Here is a 21,220-nt window from a genome sequence, read left to right on the forward strand (position 1 = left end):
ACAAACACATTTCTTAATGTTTTGGTAAAGAGAGTACTTTCCAGACCTCCTTAAAATATGTGGGTAGGGGTAGCTAAGCAGACTTCATATACTAAATCCCATCCAGCCTTCCCATCTCTGTGAGATTTTGGATTCCTTCCTTTACAGTATGCCAGGGAACTTCTGGCATTTCAAGTTTATTAAATATAGGCTACTATTAAGTCTAGGCTTTAATTAAGCAACCTTCAGACTATTCATACCTCTCCCAGGTGCTCAAGCCAACACATTAATTCCAAAATCCTGGATGAGCACCCACGGCCATGAATTTGGCCAAACTGAGCTTTATATTCACCCTCCTGGGTCTATTTCCCTTGGAACCCACTCCCATACATGCTCCCATGGCTTCTGCCAAGGCAGGTTAGCAGGCCTGTAACTGTTTCTGTCTGGGTGTCCTCTCAGTGTGGGCCCTGTGCTTCTTTACCAGGTTGTGCTGGGCTTGATTTGTGAAGGGCCTGAGGCCAAGGAGGGACGGTAGGTGGGGATTGTCCTGGAGCTGATGTCCTGGGAGACGGGAGCACTATGCATCTGCCTGAGTGCACCCATCCCATCTAAGGGTCTTGCCTTAACATAAGAGCCTAGAGGGCTCAGCATTTGATTAGCACTGCAACTTGGCAACCTTACAATGACATCCTGGGGCCAGTCCTCAGTCATATGAGTCCTCTCTGTCTACCGGAGATGAGTGACACTTTCAAGGTGCCATCAAGGTGTCCTGATTGCTCACTCACATTGAAAAATTCCAGTTCTCCCTTCCCCTGTGCATGTTCCCTGTGGCCATCAGAAGGTGAATGACTCCATGCCATAGTGAGAAGAGCCACAGCCATTTCATCCGCCATCTTTAGGCCCCAATGATGTGGCACCGTACAGATCTTTCCCTGTCACCTTTTGAGTAATGGTAATAACTGGAGTAATGGTGGTATCTCTCTACCCAGTGGACTGCCTCAGTTCATTTCTCCCTCTGCAAGGAGGCTTCTTCTGCCTGCCTTGAATTTATGATCATCCCATCCCAGTATCCTGTGTGAGGCTGTTCCTGGAATTGACTTCTGTGTTCATGAGTATGGACAAGAAACAGATGACATGCTTATGTTGCGTAATTTGAGGAGAATTAAATAAAGGGACTATTTACAGAGGTGTGGTGGGGTGAAGGGCAATCCCATGAGGGCAGTGCAATACCTGGGCCTGGTAAACTGGTCTGAAGAGTGAGGGGAGGGAGCAATGGCAGGGTCCCAGAGTCAGAGGGCTGAGTGGAGGGACCCTGCAGTTGGTGGATCCACTAAGGAGGGAAACTGGGGAATAAATACCCTGACCTCCTCCTCTTCCTCTCTTCTGCTGGCCCCTCCGTTGGCCAAACTCAAAAGTCAGATGGTAAGGGAGCCTGTTGCAGCATGTGTAGATGTCAGTGTCCAGGAGGCTGGGTGGACAGGGTGGAGAGAGGACTTGCAGGGGCCAACAGAAGAGGCCAGCGTGACCACCCATCTGATATGAATATCAGTAACTTCCTTTGTGGCATCATTTATTATCCCATTTAACCTGTTGGGCAGGCACTGTCATCACCCTCATTTTGAAGACAGGAAATCTCTGAAGCACAGATAAGTGAAAGACCTGGCTCCAAAGTCCCACAGCCCATAAGCACCAGAGGCGGATGAGGACCTGGGCTCGCCGTCCGGCTGTGGAGTCAGGCTTAGGCCAGCCCTGCAGGCTGAGCTGACCGCAAAAGCACTCACACATTTGTGTGCTGATAAGATCAAATACATTTAAAAGCCAGTAAAATCTGTGAGCTGCTTATTTCAGCTGGCACATAACACTACACCAGGTTCTGCATTAGGATATTTATATAATAAATTACATTTATTTATTATAAGCTCATTTATGACTCATTAGACATCTTTCAGCCATGATTTTTAAAAAATTGTATCTCAGCATGAAATGTCCTTCCCTCTCCCTTATTTTTTGAAACCCAATTCATCCGTCAAAGGCTTCTCAGTGGGCCCACCCCTTCCATCGTTGCCTTTGGAATTAATTGATCATGATTATCATATTTACTTACTTCCGTGACTTATCCCTGAGTAGGCTGCGAACCCCTTGAGGAGAGGGATCCGTATGCCAAGCATTCGGCAATGTGCACATCATAAGGGGAGCTCTCAAACAGTGCTGCATTGAGTGGAATTCAGTCTTTTCTCCGTGAGTTTATTATAACAGTACATTCAGTTGGTCAGTCATTTCATTAACATTTTCTGAGCACCACTTGGTCTCTATAGGTGCTGGTTGAGGCAGAATACTAGATGAGTAAGACCCATGGCCTAATCTAAGAGACACGTGTGGTTGGCAAGATGAGCAAAGGATTGTGGGAATGCAGAAAAAGGATCAATTAATTCCAAAGGCAACGATGGAAGGGTGGGCCCACTGAGAAGCCTTTGACAGATGAATTGGGTTTCAAAAAATAAGGGAGAGGGAAGGACATTTCATGCTGAGATACAATTTTTTAAAAATCATGGCTGAAAGATGTCTAATGAGTCATAAATGAGCTTAGGGGGTTTGAAGCCTATCTCTAAGCTTAGAGGTTGATACTTGCCACCCTTTGTCAAAATGACCTTTTGGCCTCCAGGGGCCTAGCTGACAGGGAAAGGCCGTGGATGTACTTGGATGGGAAGTGTCTTTGCCCCTGTCTGTGGGTTTATTCTGTTTTCCTTCTTGTGCCTCCCTGCCTTCTGCATGCTTCTCTATGGTAGTGCACAGGCTCAGAATGGCTGCCTGCAGGGCAGGGGCCTCTGTGCCTCATCAAGGGAAGCAGCCTGGGATAGGGAGAAGCACTGGTTTGGAGTCAGGAGGCCCAGGTTCCAACCCCAGGCTTGTTACTCCCTTTCACGGCTGTTTACAGCTCTGTATATAAGGGGTTGGGCTCAATGGCATTTGAGGTCCTTGCTGACAATCCCTAATTCCTGGGCTTGCCCTGCCCATCTTACCAAGTTGTGCAGAGGATCAAATTAAAGAATGTGAGAGAGAGAAAAAAATAATGATGCTGAGACAAGCCCTAACTTCCAAACACATACATATACATCACTCTCCCTGATTCTGAGAACACCTGGTCCTCACCATGTCTGGAAGGACACTCAAGGTTGGTTTTGACCTCATAGAGATGCTTTCATCTTGTGCCTGGCTGGCAGGAAAGAAGGCAGTGGTGGAACAGAAAACCAGAGCTCCCCAGATGGCTGTTGGGAGTAAAACGGGGAAAAGACATCTGAGAAACAAAGTTAGGAGGGAGTCCTTAGAGCAAGAGCTGCAGAAGATGGCTTAGGAACTGACACAGGCCAGAGAGAGAAGGTGTTCTTCCTTCACTTGGTGCTGTTAAAAGCCCCAACTGGCATACAGCAATTCAGTTCTAGTGTTAACCTCAAAGTTGGCACAGACCCCAATAAGACTACTCTTACTTTGGATGCCAGCTGCAAGTTCAGAGGGGTTCCCCAGGCCACAGGCATTCTGACTGACTGGGTACAAATTTGGGAGATCCCACAACCCCGTTCAGGTTCAATAATTCACTAGAACAACTATAGAACTCAGGAAAGTGCTATTGTGATGATTAGTGTTTTACTGGAGAGGACATAAAATCAGCAGGACCAGCCAAATGAAGATGTGCATGGGGCAAGGTCTGGGAGGGTCCCAAATGCAGAGTTTCTGTGCCCTCTTCTCATGGAGCCAGGGCCTATCACTCTCCGGACACATAGATGTGTTCACCAATCAGCGAGCTCCAGTGAGCTTTGTGTCCAGAGTTTTTATTGGGGCTTTATTACATAGACATGGTTGATTAAATCATTGCAGGGAGATTGAACCCCATCTCCAACCCCCTCTTCTTCTTGAACCTCACATGGCACAAAGCCCTAATCCTTCAATGCTGTGGTTGGTCTTTCTGGTGTGGCCCAACCCCAGGCCTGAAATTATTTAGGGGCCATGAGTCACTTCGTTGGGATAAACTATCAGCGCCCACCATGAATATCACTCCTAATATTTGGGAAGTCCCAAGGATTTAGTCTCCCTCCCAGGAACTGGGGACTAAGGCCAAATTCTTTAGTATACATTTAGTATGGTCAGATGGAAGTCAGATAGGCTTATGAAGCTCCCCACCCCTCCAGTTTTTTGACACATTTCAAACCATTTAGATTCACCGATTCTCAGCAGTTTTGCCTCGTTTGCTTTCTCTCTTTCTCATTATGACACTTCAACCCTAAATACTTCGGCAGGTATCTCCTGGGAACAAGGTCATTCCCCTGCTTACAAAAGCACAATTCACTCAAGAAATTTAACATTAATATAACACTGTCATCTAACATACAGATTGTATTCAAATTTTCCCAAGGGTAAACTGTCCTTTACAACTGATTTTCCCCCCATCTTGGATCCAAGCCAGGATCACGCTTTGCATTTTTCCGTATCTTCTTTAATTTCACATAATTCCTCAGTCTTCTCTTTTTTCTTTCTTTGCCTTTTATGACATTAACATTTATAAAGTGTCCACGCCTCACAAAGTAAGAGACGTTTGGTTTATTTCCTCAAGATTAGATTCAGAGTGATTATTTTGGGCAGGAATACTACAGAATTGTAGTACATTTATCCTATTAATAGTAATTAAACTTTGCTTACGTGATTAAGATGGTGTTTGCAGATCAGTTAGCTTTCGATAAACCCAGAAACTGAGAATTATTGGCACTGCCTTTCCAAGCAGCCAGAGGGACTGGAGTCCTCCAGAAGGGCCCGCCGCCATCTTTTCTCATCCCCTTTGGGAACACCAGGAATAGTTTTGATGGCAGGTCATGGCGAGAGAGTGGCGAGCCTCCACTCTGTTGCCACTTATTTCCAGTTCTCCTGAGGCTACTTGGAGATACCTCCACAGCTATTTTCTGTCTGGTGCTGCGGGGCTTTGGATGGAGATCATCTCCCTGACGCGGTAGGTGCTCCCTTCTGCAAAGGCAAGTAAGAAGGTAGGTGTGCGGTGCCTATACCTGCCTGCAAACGTGGGGGTTTTGCCTTCATCAGCGGGTCCTCATGCTCTAGGGTGGACTTTGCGTATATGTGTGCGAAGCATTTCCGCGAGGAGCTGGTGAGGGTTCTCACGTGCCACCCCTCTTTCTGGGGAGGCTTGGTATGGCCTACGACACCCCTTCATTTTCTCCGAGGATGGTTGCACCCAACCCACCCGGAAGTGTTTGTTTCGCGGCACACTGGTCGGGCTAAGCGGCCAGACATGGAGCCGACCCGCCGCCAGAGCTTGTCCGCCCGAGATCCCACAGTCGCAGAACCGGCCCCGGCCTCGGTGACCTTGGCGCAGCTCCTAGAGCTGGTCCAGCAGGGCCAGGATCTCCCGGGCTTGGAGAGGCGCCACTTCGCAGCGACACATGGCGAACCCACCGCGTCCCGTCTGCCACGGAGGCCCAAGCCCTGGGAGAATGTGAGCTCGGCCGAGGTCCCTGCGCCCCCGCTGACCCTCGGGGCCGCACAGAGGAACCACCTGGCTCGTCGGAGTTAGCGACTGCTCCTTTCTAAATGGCACGTAGTGGGTTCCGGAGGCTCGAGGTCCTTTGCAGCTCAGATCTGGAGAGCGTGCCTGTGTCTAGTATACACTCACACCCTGGGTACTGGCTGTTTGCTCACCTTTTGTGCATTCGCCCTCACCTGTCTTAACTGCACTTAATCCTCCTGGGAGCATCATCAGGGTGGTTTTGTACCTGTATTTCTGGACCATGTCCTCATTAAAAAAGATTTTTTAAAAATTCCATTTGTCATATGTAATTGAATCAAATCTTACTTCACTGTGATGCAGCTATGTATTTTCATTTTGAAAAATGTTAGTACACACTAACAGGATCTGACACTGGGAACAATTTCTTAGGAATGTATGAGAATGTGTTATCTCCAAGTTCAGCTTATTCTTGTGGTTGTGGAAGTGAATTTAGGATCCAAAAGGAGTTCTGATTTTAGACAGCCATTCTCCAGGTAGGCATTAATAAAAAGTCTGATGGTAGAACTTGGCCCCAGAATGATTTCAAAGATGCGCTCAACAAATGAAATCCAAAAGCATAAAAAAAACGCCACCACCAAAAATCCTAGAACCCTAGACTCTGGTCACCAGCTGAATCAGGCAAGGGGCGTAAACGCTCACAGCAGAGGAAACCTACAGGAACCCTAGTAGTCTCTTCAAATAGGCCATGTGGCTCACTGTACTTAATCTTGCTTCCTAAAACTAGGTTTGTTTTCCTTCTATCTAGAACATACCAGGTATATATGTTGACTGTCATAAACAGCTCACATAAACATACACTAATCTGAAGATTATATAACAGGACTAGTTTTTCCTAGATAAGGATAGTCCCACAACCTGTTTAAGGAACAATGTATCATGGTACATGGTAGAGCATACTTTTTATAATTTTACATAGAATTGTAAGTTAAAAACTTTTTGCTTAATCCTTTTAACAACCACGTGAGGCAGACAGTATAGTCTGTATTAGCTCCATTTTACAGGCAAGAGCAGAAACATTCCCACAGTATAAGACAAACCTGAGATATAAACCCTGGGTTTCCATACACCATTTTAAAGTAATCTGATTTCACAATGCTTTAGAGTGTAAGAGTAACATCTGTAACATCTATTCCTGGCAGGTTAACTCTTGAGCCAACCAACCTACTTACTTACTTACTTCATAACTTGGCATCGTTATACCTCTAACTCAATCTCAGAGCTATGTTTGAGGATCCCATGAGCCAAAACTGCAGCAAAGCTGATCTTAAGGGACCAAGGCACACAGTGGCCAGGCATGTTTTCCAGCCTTAACCTAAGCCTGGCGCACCCTCACCAACTCTTCCATGCCAAGTTGAAGCAACTGAGTAACAGCAGCAGAGGGAAGGCTCACTTGGGGGTGGACACTTGTGATAAACCTCAGCAGGATCAGACCCCCTTTTCAGGTCTTGCGTCTCCAGGAGTCCTGGTATTGGCATCAGCACTGTAGAGTATGTCTGGAGTCTAGAATATGCAAGGAGGGGGTCCAATTAACTTGCCTGGAGTGTAAAAGTTGTCTTTCCTGATTTGTTTTAATCAGAGGACTGATTGAGAAACCAGAAAATCCCATCCTGAAGCCCAGAAATAAATGGGAGGCATTTATTTCCCTGAGTTAAAAATGACACAGGGGCTCAACAATCTACCATTATGTTAATAGGAAACACCCAACTGGCTCAAAGGGGGAAGTTACCTTGGTACACTATGGCCTTCCGCAGGACCTTGAACCAGAGGGGAGTAGCAAGGTAGGGCCAATCCTTATAATGAAAGACTTCACATAAGTTGCATGGATCCCTGAGAAGAGGCTCTGAACACCTAAAATTTCCGATAAAAATTTGAGTGTATGCATGTTTTCCTGGGGAAAGGAAGGGTTCTTCCTTTCTTAGACCCAAGAACAGGTTGGAAACTGAGCTAGAAAAAAGGACTAAGCCAGTTGCAGGCTAGGATAAGGAAGCCATCAGATATACTTAGAGCCAGTCAAGTCTGAGAGCTTACAAAGCTATCACTGAAAAGTTGGAACATGGATTCATAGTAGAGACAACTGAGTACTGTTTCTGTGCTCTTCTCATTGTATTTCAAGTTCTTTCCAAAACAAGGCCCTAGTAACCCTCAGGTTCAGGTATGACCTGTGGGCTTGGCCCACTTCTGTCCTGTAGTCACGTTTGGGTGGGTATTCATTCACCGGCATTAAACCCCAGAATAGAAGTGACAGAGTGAGACTTCCTAAAGCAGCAAGAGTCCTTTGGTGATGACAGAGGTGGTGTTGCAGCCAATATGGAAAACACACAGGAACCTTCCCTAGAACTGGGCTGCTATGACCAGTGCCTGCCAGCAACATCACTGTCTTTTGTGGTTTCTGAAGATATAATGGAAAATAATCTTCTCTGCAGATACTGGATAATCCCGAGAACACAAAAACACATGCTTCCAATGCACTTTGCTTTCAGATATTCTGTGGAAGAAGAACACAACTTCATTAATACAAATTTACTGCAACTTGGCACCTGAGAGTAACAACAATAAAAGCAATTTCAAAAAGTTAAGATTTCTTCAACAGAATAGGAGCCTTCTGAAATTAGTTTCTAATTTAATTCTCCCCCTTTCCAGCTAAAGGACTACAGCAATACAAAAGTGTTGGTTACTCAGTTGTAACTCTCCGGATACTCACAGCCCCATGTCCTAACTAGACAATCGCTCACTGTTCCAAGCACATCTCCATTCATTAGATGTGTAAGAAACAGCTGCCTCTCTCCCCCAGTGCCAGTTACTCTCAAATACCGGTAGACTCAGTAAGAATTTTTTTGTGTGTGTGTTTATTATATTCTCTTTATTTCTTTACATGTTTGAAATATTATAGAATAGATTATTTTTTAAATTAATCGACTTTATTTCTTAGGGCAGTTTTACATTTATAGAAAAATTGAGCAGAAAATGCAGGAAGTTCCCATGTATCTTCTCACCCTGCCCCTCACATACACACAGAGTGTCCCCTATTACTAATATCTTACCTTCTCAGTAAGAATTTTTAAGCGGCAAGGTATGGCCCACCAAAAGTCAGCCCAAGGGCATTTTCCAGCCCTGCCTCACCTGGGTTTAGTTCAGCTGCCGGATGAGCTGATTGATGCTTTCACCTCGATAGCCAGGCGAGCCCACCTCCTTGAGGAAACCCACTCTATTCTTAGTAGCATGACGGGCTACTGAGAGTTGGAAAGGACTCAAGAACTCTGAGATGACCTGGAAATTCTTCCCCGGAAAGGCAATTTCATGAATGAGGTCTTCCAAGCAAATGACATCAAATTTCCCTAAGAAGCACAAGGGCACAGATTCCTTTATTCAGCATTTCCCCACCATATACTGCAGGATCCTATGTGCCGCAGCTGGGCACTCTGGTAGGTTCCTGGGACCAAGAAGAGTATGACCTGGACTCCACGTGGAGACCACCGAAGATCCCTGCTTTCTGCCCCAACTGACCCGAGATTCACACTCACCAAGGTGCTCCTCAATCATTGTGTTGTCTGTTAAAGGGATGATTTTATTCTTGATCTTGGCTTGTCCACGTTTCAAGATGAGTTCCCGGACAGACTTCAGATTTGGAAATCTATGTGACACAGAATAAACTACAGCCTTAGGCAGCCCCTGGCACACCATATTACACTGCCCACTTAGTCCTGAAGCCTGGCTGAGAGTAGAGTCTCCCAAGTACCCCTTCCCCACACTGGAAGGGCCCTGTTATCACATTTAAGCAGGAATACACAAGTGAAGAAGAGGGAAGAAAACCAAATTGGCCTTAACAATGACAACAGAAACTAAGATTTATGGATATAAATGTTTACCAGGCAAAAATAAAACAAGCCCTAAGCCCTGGCTTACAGGCTATGCTTTTTGCCTTAGGGGACTCTCTACTGAAGATGGTGCAAGAGTTTGAATTAAATCTAAGCCTTTGTTGGGTTTTAATGTTTAGAGGCATACTAACTACTCTTACGCAAGTACTGCCCCCAGCTCTGCTTCACAACTCCAAGGATTAATTTCTCCTCTACACATCTCACTCAGCCCTGCCATGATACTGTTCACGGAGCATTACAGCAGTACGGACACCTCCTACTCTACCTGCCCTACATTCCTTTCTTGGGAACTGGCAGTTGATTTCTGGTGACTGAGGCCCAAGAACAGGTCATAGCATATCCCTCAACCCAGCAACATGAGCCCTGGAGAACAGTACGCTGTGCACCCACGTTCCCAACATGTGAAATACAATGCAATGTGAATCCACACACAAAACCCTCACTCACCCCCAGGTCACATATGGTTCCACTATACGGAGCATTTTTATCGTTTGAGGGGTCACTTTGACGAAGACACCGCTGAAAATTTTCTTTAGGCGAAGCCTTGCAATGGTTCTCCGCACTGTTGAACTCACCCCATCAATCCTGAAATGAACAGCAGAGGAAGTCAGGATCTATTGTTTATGCCAGTCCAGCAAGCACCTGTGAAATGTGCGCCACGACTAGGCACCCAGAGAGTAAGACAGATTGGGCTTCAGAGCTCAGCTGAGCTGAGCAGGGAGAAGCTATGTAAACAGATGGTTCTCATGTGATATGGAGCAATGTTTGAGATGCTATGGGAACACAGAGACTGTCCTGAATTTGTGGGGGTGTATGCAGGGCTATGCATGTCAAGCTAAAGAAGCAGGGTGGTAAAAGCTACGGGACATTTTAAGTAAAGGAGATGCAATCCAGTTTCTTTTTGACAATGGCTGAGAAGAGCATATAGGACAGATGTGAAAATGTGACACCAGAAGCAGGGACACCCAGTTAGGAAGTTAATGTGATAATCTAGGAAAGAGATTACAGAAGTGGCAGGAGGACTAAGAAAGAGTGCTCATAAATTTAAACTCCACAGGTTTCTGGTTTAGGTGCCTGGACAGGGGAAACAGGAAGAGGGTGTACGTGCAGGCCAAGAATGGCTAAGGAAAGTACCACCAATGTGGAAAACCTTTACGTACTCTCTCCAGTACTGAATAGGGTCCATCCACTTGACCTTGGTTCAGTTCCTAGAAAGATGCCTAATTCCCCCACTTTAGAACTTTTTGCACATATGCCTGAAACACATTTCCCTAACTATGGTGGACTTATTCTTGACAAAAGTTAAGGAATCTTTACTTTTTGAAATTGCTCTTATTGTTATTACTCTCAGGTGCCAAACTGCAGGAACCGCTCTATGTTTACTTGATCAGAGACATCTATTCTAGCCCATGGCTGGATGACCCCCACGACCTCATGCGCCGAGTTGACAGGAGTGACAGTAGGACTTATGGCGGACTCTGCTTCAAGTTCCTGCTTTAGAGTGTGTCTTCAACCAGCGACCCTCCTGCAGCACTTGACCTTCAGAACACTTGGTGCATTTTCATGTCTATCTGCCTAATGTCAGTCTCCTTAACCTTGAAGACAAATTGTTGTGGTCAACTTGCCTTGTGGCTTAAGGCTTATCTTCATCTCCCTAGAAAGTAATATAAAGCTCAAGTTTGCCCCATCAAATCTGGCAAGCCCCTTACCTTTGGATGCGTACAGCAAAGGCCAAGGAATGTTTATCTGGCACTTCCAAGCCATGAGGTTTCACATGTAGTCGTCTGAGGCGCACCCTGTCACGTAGTTGCCGCCAGGAATCATGCAGGAACCATTCCAGTCGCTTAAACTTGACCTCTTTTCCTTTCTTCTGCTACAGAGAAGACAGACCATCATCACCATTTTGGGCCTCTATTCATCTTTATTTCCATAGCACTAATTCATCACTCACTATAGATAGAGCTTATCTTCCATGTTCTGCAAAGGGAAGCAAACATACATCCTCTATTCTTATGTAATGAGGTACCCAAGTGAAGGTGGAGTTGAGAAGACTGAGAACTATTGGGATAAGTCCCCATTAAATAAACAAACAAGTTAGTTTACATGCTGTTAGCTAATGTTTACCAACAAATGTTATGGGGCCTAAAATTGAGTTAGACATCATAAAATACAACAGGTTGTTTTGTTTCCTGGCTCCAGAACATGTATTTCTCCAAAAGTGTTTGGCAAAAAGCAAAAACTGTTTAGCACATTTAGCACATTAAAAAAGGTACACCAGCGGGCTTGGTTTCTTAAGTTCCTTGGTATGAACCTAGCAGGTACAATTGCTATTCCACTTTTTCCTTAACAAACTCCACTGCAGTATTATTCTCCAAGTAGAAAGTGCTTCATAAATATTTGTTAAATGAAGACAACGAACCATATACCTGGAAAATCGAACCCACAGGGGAAAAGGATTGCTGATACCAAATCTAGTTCGACACATGCCAGATATAACTCACCAAACCCAAATTCTAATTTCTCCTTCTTGGCTCCCTGTCATTACCTCCTTCTTTTCCAAAAGTGCCCGCTTTGCTTGAGTGGCTTTGAGGGCCTGATAAGCCTTTCTCTTTTTCAGGAGATTTTCTGGAACCAAAGGGATCTTTTTTCTTTGCCTGATGGAGAAGATTGAGATCAGTGTTACATTTTTAGGAAACTAATCTTCAATGGATTTCCAAACCATTTCCTGGCTTCGGGAAACATTACTGTGTTCAAATTCCTGACGACTTGAGACTTCCCTGAAACTTGTACAAGTTTCTGACTCCAGTCCTAGAAGTGTATCCCTAACATTCTCTTCCCCAAAGCATCGAAAGCTTGCGCCCTTTCGCCACTGGTCCTCCTATGCGTCAATGGAACTTTTACTAATGTGTCCAGTTAAAAGCACCAGCATCTATGTGATTCTAGTAAAACTCTATTATGAGGTTAGGGAGGGTGCAGACCCATTTGCAGGGGTAATAATTAAGTCAAGCTGGGTGAATCCAATTCTGGCAACCACCAGCCCACTGCCGGCAAGTCAATCGTTGCTCTAGATAAACCCCAACTTGATGGCGGCCGCCCCTCCGCCCGCCCCAACCCTACAGCTCCTTACTCCTCACCAACCCTCCGTAATCTGAAGTCTTGTTTCTGCTCTTCTCGGTTCACAAATATCGCAATAAACACCGCGGATGGCACCGGATGTTCAACACCCCACTGCAGAGATTCACAAACACACATACTCACTCCGGCTCCGCCATCTTTCCAGGGCTGCGGCAACTGCGCATGCGCAGCCCAGCCACGAGAGAAGAGAGGAACCGCTCTATGTTTACTTGATCATAGAGACGTCTATTCTAGCCCACGGCTGGGTGGCCCCCCCCACCGCCCACTACCTCAGGCGCCCAGTTGACAGGCGTGAACAGCTGAGTCTTGCTAACCCTGATTCCTGCTAAAATTTGCAGAAGGCTTCTTCGCACTGCTTCCAAGCACTTTAGAGCCTATGCCGTCCTCAAAATACAGGCCTTTTAACTTAAGCTATGTCTCATATTGCTGGTGGCCGGGCTGCAAACAATGAAACGCTTCCCCCAATGCACATAAGTAGAATGGGCGCAGCTTCTGCGGCTCCTGTTCCGCTGAGCGACTTTAGGGAGACCAGCAACCCTGGGGTAGTCTTTTTGCTCCGTAGGGAGAGCTGGGGCTTTGACTCTCACGTAGGTGAAAGTGTGGACAACTTAGGATAGTAAAGAAAGCGTGTCTGATTCCGTCTGCCCGGCTCCGTCAGCGGGTTCCTGCGCAAGTTATTTAATTCCTTCGTACCTTGGTTTCCTTACCCATAAGATGGGTATAATAATGAACTTACCCAACAGCGTTAGGAGGATTATGAAATACTCCATATAAAGCGCTTAGCACAATGTCGGATGTAAGCAGTCAGTACTGTGTTATTAACGGCGGTCCGAAAATAGAAATTCCTTCTTGCCACCTGAGAACCTTCCCTCGTACAATTCTCACCACCTGAAATTTGCTTACTTCTTTACTGGTCTTCATAAAACAAAAGCAGCTCATGTCCTGTCTTCTGGAAACCTCCAGAGCAGCGCGTCTCCAGCATTAAAATGCATAGGAGTCACCCAAGGATCTTGTTAAAATGCAGATTATTACCCAAGGGTGGGGTGGCGCCGATATTAACGTATTTTTAACATGCTTCAAAGTGATGTCATGCTTCAGGTCTATGGACTATGCTTGGACTAGTAAGCCTCTAGAGAACACTCTCTTTCCTGTCTCTGTATTCCATCAGCACATTATTATATTTTTAACATTTCTTTCCCATAATACTATAAGAGCAGAGACCATGCCTTCCTTATTCATAACTGATCCTAAGGTTCTAGTGCAGGTTTCTCAGTCTCAGCACTATTGGCATCTGGGGCCAGGTAATTCTTTGTTATGGAAGAGCCGTCCTGTGCATTTCAGGAGGGTTGGCAGCATCCCGGGCTTCTACCCACATACCTGTAGCACCCCCACGCCAGCTGACAAACAAAAATGTCTCCAGAAATTGCCAAATGTCTAGCACAGTATACATATTTATCCTAATGTTAGGGCAGTGTCATTATTGGACAGTCAGCACTTACAAGTGTCACCACAGACTATCCTGTACTGTTTGGATTATTGGTTCCCTAATTAGATTGGGTGTTCTAAAGGCAGGGAACCTGTCTCATACTTCTGTATCTTCTGCAGCACCCATCACGATGGGCACTTGTTGGGGCTTGTTAACTATCTAATGTCTAAGCTTAAGGCATCCATATTGGCATGAGCTATGTAACTAGTCCAACCAGAAACAGCACCACACACAGAACTCATTACCTGATGAATAAATGTAAAGGGAAAATGTGATCTTCAGAGTCACAGAGTGGGGCTTTTCCACAGACTGAGGCTCATTCTTGCAAAGCACCTCACCATGTATCTTACTATGTAAAGAGACAAAAACAGAAGGATCACGAAAGTGTTAAACATCTGTTAGAAAGTAAACGGGAACAAAAAGTTGAGTCAATATTTGTAACTTTCCGTGTGTACAGATAAAAGGTTGGTTTTGTGGTACTGAAGGTATAAAGGAGAGGAAGAATTTCAGGGGTGTTAACAATGCCCCTGGCTGAAAGTACAAACAATGCTCCTTGGTGGCCAGGTTCAGGAAAAGGTCTTCCAATGCCAGCAGATGGTGCTAGAAGAGTACTTATTCTTAGTTCCAATGCCATTGTTCCACCAGACATCCCGAGAAAAAGAGATCAAGTCTTCATCACCAAGTTGTTCACTAACTGAATACATGTTTACTGAGCATTGCCCTAGCACTGGGAAAATTCAATATTTTTTTATTTCAGAGTGAGGTTACTGAATGAGAGCAAGGCATGGTCATTTATAGTCTCAAGAATGTTATTTTTTTTTTTTAGCTTGTCCTCATAGGCCTGTGTTTTTTTCTTGACTACTTCAGTTGTCCATCATGAGGGAATGGTGAAATAAGTTACAGAAGACTATCAATTATATGCTGTCAGGTAGGTCTCCATGTCCTGAAATCTCAGCGGTGGGTGTTTTTCATTTTTCTGGCCTGCTGACATCCATTCTCATTTCCTCAGAGTATCCCATTTCTCTTGTGGACAGGTTTCTCCTCATGTACAATCTTGGAGGGGTGGAGCATCAAATCCAAATGTTTGGCCCCCCAGTAAGTACCTAAGTTGAAGGGGTCTCCAGAGGAAGATCTTTTCAACTTCTCCCCTCTCCCCGGCAGGAGGGCCCATGAGACCCTAAAATCCTCTCCTCTGGGTTTTGAATCTTGAGCAAAGTGATGATGGAAGAAATGTAGGGGGTTTAGGGCAAGACTTAAAAAATTTTCCATCTACTAAGACCTCCTGAGATTTCCTTGTTCCTGCTTTTCCCACTCCTGTTGGTTCTTCAATCTTCCCTGCAATCCTTATCCTTCCTATAAAATTCTTTTATGCTGGTTAACTAAGCATATCAGTTTCTGTTGCTTGCAACAGACTCCAGACATTTGGTTACATTTGAAAAAGCAAGGTGCAGAATAGAGTATAAGAAAGTGATCTTGTTTGTTTTCTGTTGGTTTTGTTTTTTGGCTGTAGATGTATTTATAACAGTTTTGGAAAGATATATAAGAAAGTGTTGATGGGCTTATTTTTGGGAAAAGGGAGTAGGGATGGGAATGGGAGGAAGACTTACATTTTGTGGTATGCCCTTTATCAATATGTATTAAGAAAAAGCTCTCCAGGTAATTAGGTTCTTGTGATTTGCCTGCTTTAGGAACCACTTGACTGTGTTTTTTAAGAGGGCTTTCAGGACCATTTTTTATATCTCTGAATTGACTCCAGAATCCCTTTCCTAATAACATATTCCACAAGTGGCTTCAGTTGTCTGTACTTTGGGATTATTTGGAATCTTACTCTTTTTCACCTAAGGGACAACTGAGCAGTGCCTTCTCAGTAAGCAAAACCACCTTAGGTTTTGGGGGCTCCATCTACAATTAGCTGTATGAGAACAGATTCCTATTTATGTATTGATTACTAAAGAATCTTGATTTCTAATTGCTACTGCTTTACGGGCAGGAGGGAAAGCAGCGGAACCATAAAGGAGTGTAAGTGTAAATCCTGGGCCCCAAAGAAAAATATAAGAAGTCCTATACCCTCACACCCAGAACTACATTTCACCCTGTGGTAGTTTCCCTAACAAGTTGGGTAGACTCACACCGTGAGGGGAGGAACTTAGAGAGCCTCACAGGGCTGACTTTGCAGATAAGGGTACAGAGGTATTCCTCAAATAAATCTGGTCAAATGTGTGAATCCAAAGAGACACATGTTAATTCTGGAACAAGTCTTAGGCGAAACCGTTTTCTTTAACTATCCTAATTTAGCCTTCTAGTCCTTGCAGAAACAAAATAAATACAATGATTGTGGAAAGTTTTCTGCAGATTGAGGCTCATGTATCTAACTTTTCAAATTACCCCATTTTTCCTTCCTTAGTTAAGGACTCTTCTGGCAGGAACAGGGAGGGAAGCCAGAGAGAGATATACATGACTAGCCTTTCTCAGGACTCATTTTGTTTTATTTGTAACTGTTTGGAAAGGCAGATCAATTAAAATCCTACCCCCTCCCTGGCTAGGCTACTTTCTGGTACTGAAAGCTCTATTTAAATAGAACTAGCACTATATGCTTACTTACCCTTTTCTTCTGGGAAAAGAGCCACTCCTGTTTGGAAAATCAAGACAATCACAGTTGCACATTTTCCCAAATCTTTGGCTGTATTGCAATGGTTGTTTCATTTTGTAATCTCCAACTAAACATTTCCTAACCAGGGATTAACAATATAGGTACTGACTGGTTTCTTTTAACAGTATTTATCCAACATAACAAAATAAACTGCAATTTGTTATACTTTTTTTTACAAAACATTTTATAAATATTTTTACAAAATGTATACAAAGCAATTTCAAGTGAGACATACTATACAAATGAAGGTATTTAAGCAAATAAAGCCCACACCACATTGACAGTGAGTGACGCGTCCTCTTTAAGTCAAGTCAGTCTGTAAGGCCTCCCTAATCTAACAAAGTCTACTAAATTCTTCAGAGCTAAAATAGTTCTTTTTTCGTAATTGCCGGTTTAAAATTTGCTTTATCTTTAGGCAGTACTTAAGGACACAGAAAATCAAATGCTTAGTAACGAACACGTGCTTTCCACAACAACAGAATAAAAAAAAGGAAAATGCTTTTTGTTACTGAGTACAAGTAGTTATTAAACTGAACTTTGACTAATGAACCTGAACAACTGACTGCTGGCCAACAGAGGCCGAGCTCTCTTACCCTTCACCAGAGGGAGCTCGGCATGGCATGTGAGTTATGACCCATGTGTGCATAATCTAATCACAGGAGTAAAATACATCTCATAATCTTCATTTGTCATTACCTAGGATTTTTCTCCATAAAAAGTAAACTTACATACAAGGACACAAACATTTACAAGTTTCGTTTTGGTAAATTAGGCTCTCCATTTGCTAGACAAATATTAGGGCTTTAAAAACCCTTGAAGATGGTATATGGGAAAGCTAGGGTTGGGGTGGCAGGGCACGACAGGGAAGAAAGAGGTGACAAATGTACGAGAAGCTTGTCTGTGAAGAATTCCACTGACTGGCAGTAATTCACGTAACTCATCAGTAGCCTGCTGTGAAGGCTTCCAGGTTAAAGTTCCACAGAGTGAAGAATTTGATCAAGAGGGACCATCTTTAAGTCTTGCTAGGATTTAGGGGAGCATGAGTCCTAAGGGAAGAGCCTGTGATATCATGGGGTTCAGGGCAGGGTGTTACCCCAAGGCTGCCCAAACAGAAAAGCTCCAACTGGCAATGTCAATTCATCTTTCTAATATGTAAAAATACAGGAAAAAGGGGAAATCTGCAACTTGGACATTGGCACAAATAAGGAAAAAATGGTAACCCTAAAATGGCCCAGATTTTCCAATTTCTATTGGCTGGAGGCTGGGGGTGGGGAGAAGGTATGCTGCTCTTATGAAGACTGGCTGTCTCATAGGCTTTCTCTGTGAGGCGGGACAAGGGGGCAGGGAGGGTCTAGGTCTTCTGTTGCTGTGTTTTCTAGTAATCAGAAGCCTTCCTTTCCATCTCAGGCCAATCTAGAAAAGAAATGCCTGACATGATGCAGTGGGGGTCATCCACAGTCTGGGGACAGCCAGAAGCAGATCCTGGCAACATGCTGGAGTGGAGACCAGTGGGTGTACTTCTAAAGCCAGAGAGATACACAGAATAAATGAAAGGGTGCATGCAGGTGACAGAGAGAGGGGGTGTGCACACACTGTAACCAAAATGCCCTCTGGACCTGAACACCCAGACCCAGGCACACAGAGGTGACTGAAGGGGTACATAAAACACCGAATGTGGCTTTCCCAATGGTGGGAGGTACCTGATGGTTACAGTGGCATGAAGAATGAATGTCAGAACAGAAATGGGATGAGCTGGGGCAGGTATACAAGAAGGGAAAATGGGGAAAGCTCCCTGAAAAGAAAAATAAATAAATAAAGCAACGTTATGTTCACTAATCGGAACATGGGCTGAACACAAACCGAGATGGGGGCATATGCCCCTTGGCTCTCAAGTGGGAATCCTGTGTCTCAGATCATTCCTTTCAGTGGTGGGCTGGCTGGCTACCTTTGGTTTGTCTGCGTTTTGGTAATGACTGCTGCCGGGGGTGGACGACTGTTCTCAGACAAGAAGCATAAACGAAGCCAAAGTCCCCTTGAAGGTTAACTGAAAATTACAACACAGTTTTCAAATGAAAGTGCTTTTGGCACTTGGCTCTTTGTTGGAAAGGATGTGAAGAGAGATTAAATGAAACAAAATCCAGCAACAAACAAAAACATACAGCATACGTTGATTCTATCCAATTATAAAATGCAAAACGCTTGTTTTTTCTCAATAGTTAACATATATATGCTTTTACATATATACATATTCTATTCCTCATGACTCTATCCCAGCCTCCCCTGTACACTGTGCCACTGACTGGTTGCTATTTTCCTTTATTTAGCCTGGTGAGGTTAGATCAAGTCATGCTGTTGCAATGAACAGAGCATTCCCTCGGTGAAATTCAACACGCATATGCTGAAAAACATGGGGTTTTGCTCCAGGAGCTCTGGGAAAGCACTCGAACAGCGAGCATGGGAGCCCTGCAAGTGCCCTGTTCGTGTGCCCCCTGCTGCTCACACCAGGGCTGTGGCCTCCCCAGCAGGGCGGCGAGGAACCTACTGCTCAGAGGTGGCTGAGACCAGGGCTGTGGCCTCCCCAGCAGGGCGGCGAGGAACCTACTGCTCAGAGGTGGCTGAGTCGGGGAACCCTGTGGGCTCCCCCTCAATAACAAAAAACCCAGAAATATGGAGATGCAGTGGGGTATTCTTTAAAAAGTAGCTTCTATCAGTCCTGTTTGAATTTCTTTGATGAGTCTGTTCTTTTCAAATGACTTATGATTGTCAGAATTTTACCCAGGGCTATGTGTACTGTGATCTCACTGAGTTACAGGGTTTTCAGAAATATAAAACAAATAAACGAAAACATAACTATAAGCACTTTTGTAACACTTGAAATGTGTAGGGCCTTTCAGACTGCTTTCTAACAAGAATTCATTTTACTAAAGGATCTCCCTGTAACCTCCACCGAGTATTGCTCTTAAACAAAGAATGGGACTGAGATTAGAAAGGATGACCTGTGATGAAAGATCAAGCAGGCTGGAGACAGGAGACCGCTTCCATTTGCTTTTGCCAGGAGAGAATGCAACTTGTCCAGGGCGGGGACTCAGGGCGGGGGCTCAGGGCGGGGCAGGGAAGGACGGCTGCTATTAACACTCTAGGATACTATTTACAGCTGCTTCTAAAATGGAGTCAGTTTCTACAACACCTTCACTGTGGTCCGGGATGAACTTTTCCAGGCAGTTTTCCTGCGAAGCCATTGGAGAAAAGTTGGGAAAATCTAACTCAACAGAGCCACTAACCGCGGCGTCGTTATGGGGCTGCCGCCCAGCCTTTTTGAGTTCCAAGATGTTCTTAAACGTTGTTTCTAAACTCTTAGTGAGCTGGAGATCCGGCTGGGGCTCACCTGACCCTTTCACGGTGTCTGTGTGTAAAACTTCATTCTTTGGAGAATTCCTCAGAGTTTTGTCTTGGAAGGAATTGTTACAGGTCATCTCCAAGTGAGAATCTACTAGGATACTTGAGAGTTTGCTTTCAGTACCATGATCTAGTCTGGATGAGGTTTTCCGGTGCCCGTCGGGGCCAGGAGGGCACTCGCTGGCCTTCATGGACTCTCTCCGACTGGTTTTCTCTTCAGATGCACTCCGGTACTGAACTAAGCCCGCTTTGTCAAATTTCAGTGCTCGGCCAAGGCATTCCGTTTTTTTAGAAATGTTTCCTTCTGCGGAGACCACGATGTGATTAGGCACTAAATTAAACTGATCATGATTCGTTGGCTCTGCCATGCCTGGTTTGGCTCGGTCTCTGCTCTGGGCCTTGGCTGTCAGATGTAGAGAGCTGGTTGTTTTACTGCCATGCTGGTCACTCCTGCCAAACTGCGTCTCGTGAGCAGCTTTGTCAAGTTTGAGGGAACAACAGAAATCAGCCTGAAAGCCCTCTGGAAATGGAAACAAAAAGAACACTGATGAATGAATGAGAGTAAGGACTACAGAGCAGACCCTCCGGGGGTCAGGTGCAAGGCCAGCCTCCCCAGCCCAGCCCCACGAGGGAGTCTCTCATGTCCAGCAACATGCAGAACACCTAAGGGAGCAGCCTACAGAGGCGAAGCCAGGGTAGCCACGGCTGTGGGGCCCCGGCTTTCAGACGACAAACTGAAACCTCTTTGAGAGGTAGCTGCCTGATGACAAATGGGGAAATGAGATGGGCAAAAAGCTCCACTTTGTCTTGATCTCTTAGTGTTATTTTGAATTAGATTTTTATTAATGATTTCTTTGAAACAGACTGAAAATAGAAATTAGATGCTAGTGTCAGCCTGGTTTCTTCCTGGGAGCAGAGGGCCCTGGAGTGAGGCTCTGGCAGGGGGACGGACCCAATTAGTTGCCTTTGGGTGATGGCACTTCAGTCCCTTTAGACATGTGGGAGGAGCCCTGGCAAAAAACTGGCCACATGTCGGCAGGAGCACAAAACAAATGGTCAACGTGCATCCAGAATGTTATCTGCTTTTAAGGATGGGGGTGTGGGGCGCCTGTGTCTGGAACTGAGCACTG

The 21,220-nt window shown here is 44.9% G+C and overlaps 3 protein-coding genes across 10 annotated transcripts in view; 1 reads left to right on the forward strand and 2 right to left on the reverse strand.

Moving 5' to 3' along the window:
• The first annotated feature begins 5,213 nt into the window (after positions 1 to 5,213).
• On the forward strand, positions 5,214 to 5,801 carry PEX39 (peroxisomal biogenesis factor 39). The gene has a single exon (XM_037005496.2). The coding sequence runs from the start codon at positions 5,273 to 5,275 to the stop codon at positions 5,552 to 5,554; it is 282 nt and encodes a 93-aa protein (XP_036861391.2). The 5' UTR covers positions 5,214 to 5,272; the 3' UTR covers positions 5,555 to 5,801.
• Positions 5,802 to 7,627: 1,826 nt separating this feature from the next.
• Positions 7,628 to 12,749, reverse strand: RPL7L1 (ribosomal protein L7 like 1). Of its 4 annotated transcripts, none has more exons than XM_017657050.3 (7): positions 12,682 to 12,749; positions 11,969 to 12,077; positions 11,133 to 11,293; positions 9,871 to 10,008; positions 9,070 to 9,179; positions 8,669 to 8,883; positions 7,628 to 8,033 (listed from the first exon to the last, which is right to left on the reverse strand). In XM_017657050.3, the coding sequence occupies exons 1-6, from the start codon at positions 12,720 to 12,722 to the stop codon at positions 8,675 to 8,677; spliced, it is 768 nt and encodes a 255-aa protein (XP_017512539.3). In that variant the 5' UTR covers positions 12,723 to 12,749; the 3' UTR covers positions 7,628 to 8,033; positions 8,669 to 8,674. The 4 variants fall into 4 exon arrangements, with proteins under 4 accessions (XP_017512539.3, XP_017512538.3, XP_073080184.1 ...); XM_017657049.3 differs by having other exon boundaries at positions 11,133 to 11,296; XM_073224083.1 differs by lacking the exon at positions 12,682 to 12,749 and adding an exon at positions 12,551 to 12,681.
• A 3,884-nt stretch (positions 12,750 to 16,633) lies between these two features.
• BICRAL (BICRA like chromatin remodeling complex associated protein) overlaps positions 16,634 to 21,220 on the reverse strand; it is an 81,247-nt gene continuing 76,660 nt past the window's right edge. For 4 of the 5 annotated variants that reach the window (XM_037005504.2, XM_073224826.1, XM_073224825.1 and 1 more), the window contains one exon: positions 16,635 to 20,610. In XM_037005504.2, the coding sequence (XP_036861399.2) occupies positions 19,823 to 20,610 (788 nt within the window). In that variant the 3' untranslated portion in view covers positions 16,635 to 19,822. Of the gene's footprint in view, positions 20,611 to 21,220 lie in introns of all 5 variants that reach the window. The other variant, XM_017657052.3, reaches the window with a different exon arrangement.

Source organism: Manis javanica, chromosome 16, assembly GCF_040802235.1.
Source record: "Manis javanica isolate MJ-LG chromosome 16, MJ_LKY, whole genome shotgun sequence".
Taxonomy (NCBI): domain Eukaryota; kingdom Metazoa; phylum Chordata; class Mammalia; order Pholidota; family Manidae; genus Manis; species Manis javanica.

Coding starts and splice junctions, on each gene's coding strand:
- PEX39 (XM_037005496.2), top strand. CDS start 5,273: ATGGAGCCGACCCGCCGCCAGAGCTTGTCCGCCCGAGATCCCACAGTC.
- RPL7L1 (XM_073224082.1), bottom strand. CDS start 12,675: ATGTGTGTTTGTGAATCTCTGCAGTGGGGTGTTGAACATCCGGTGCCA. Junction 12,078..12,550: donor TTACGGAGGGTTGGTGAGGA/GTAAGGAGCTGT, acceptor CTTCTCCATCAG/GCAAAGAAAAAAGATCCCTT. Junction 11,297..11,968: donor CACTTTTGGAAAAGAAGGAG/GTAATGACAGGG, acceptor TCTTCTCTGTAG/CAGAAGAAAGGAAAAGAGGT.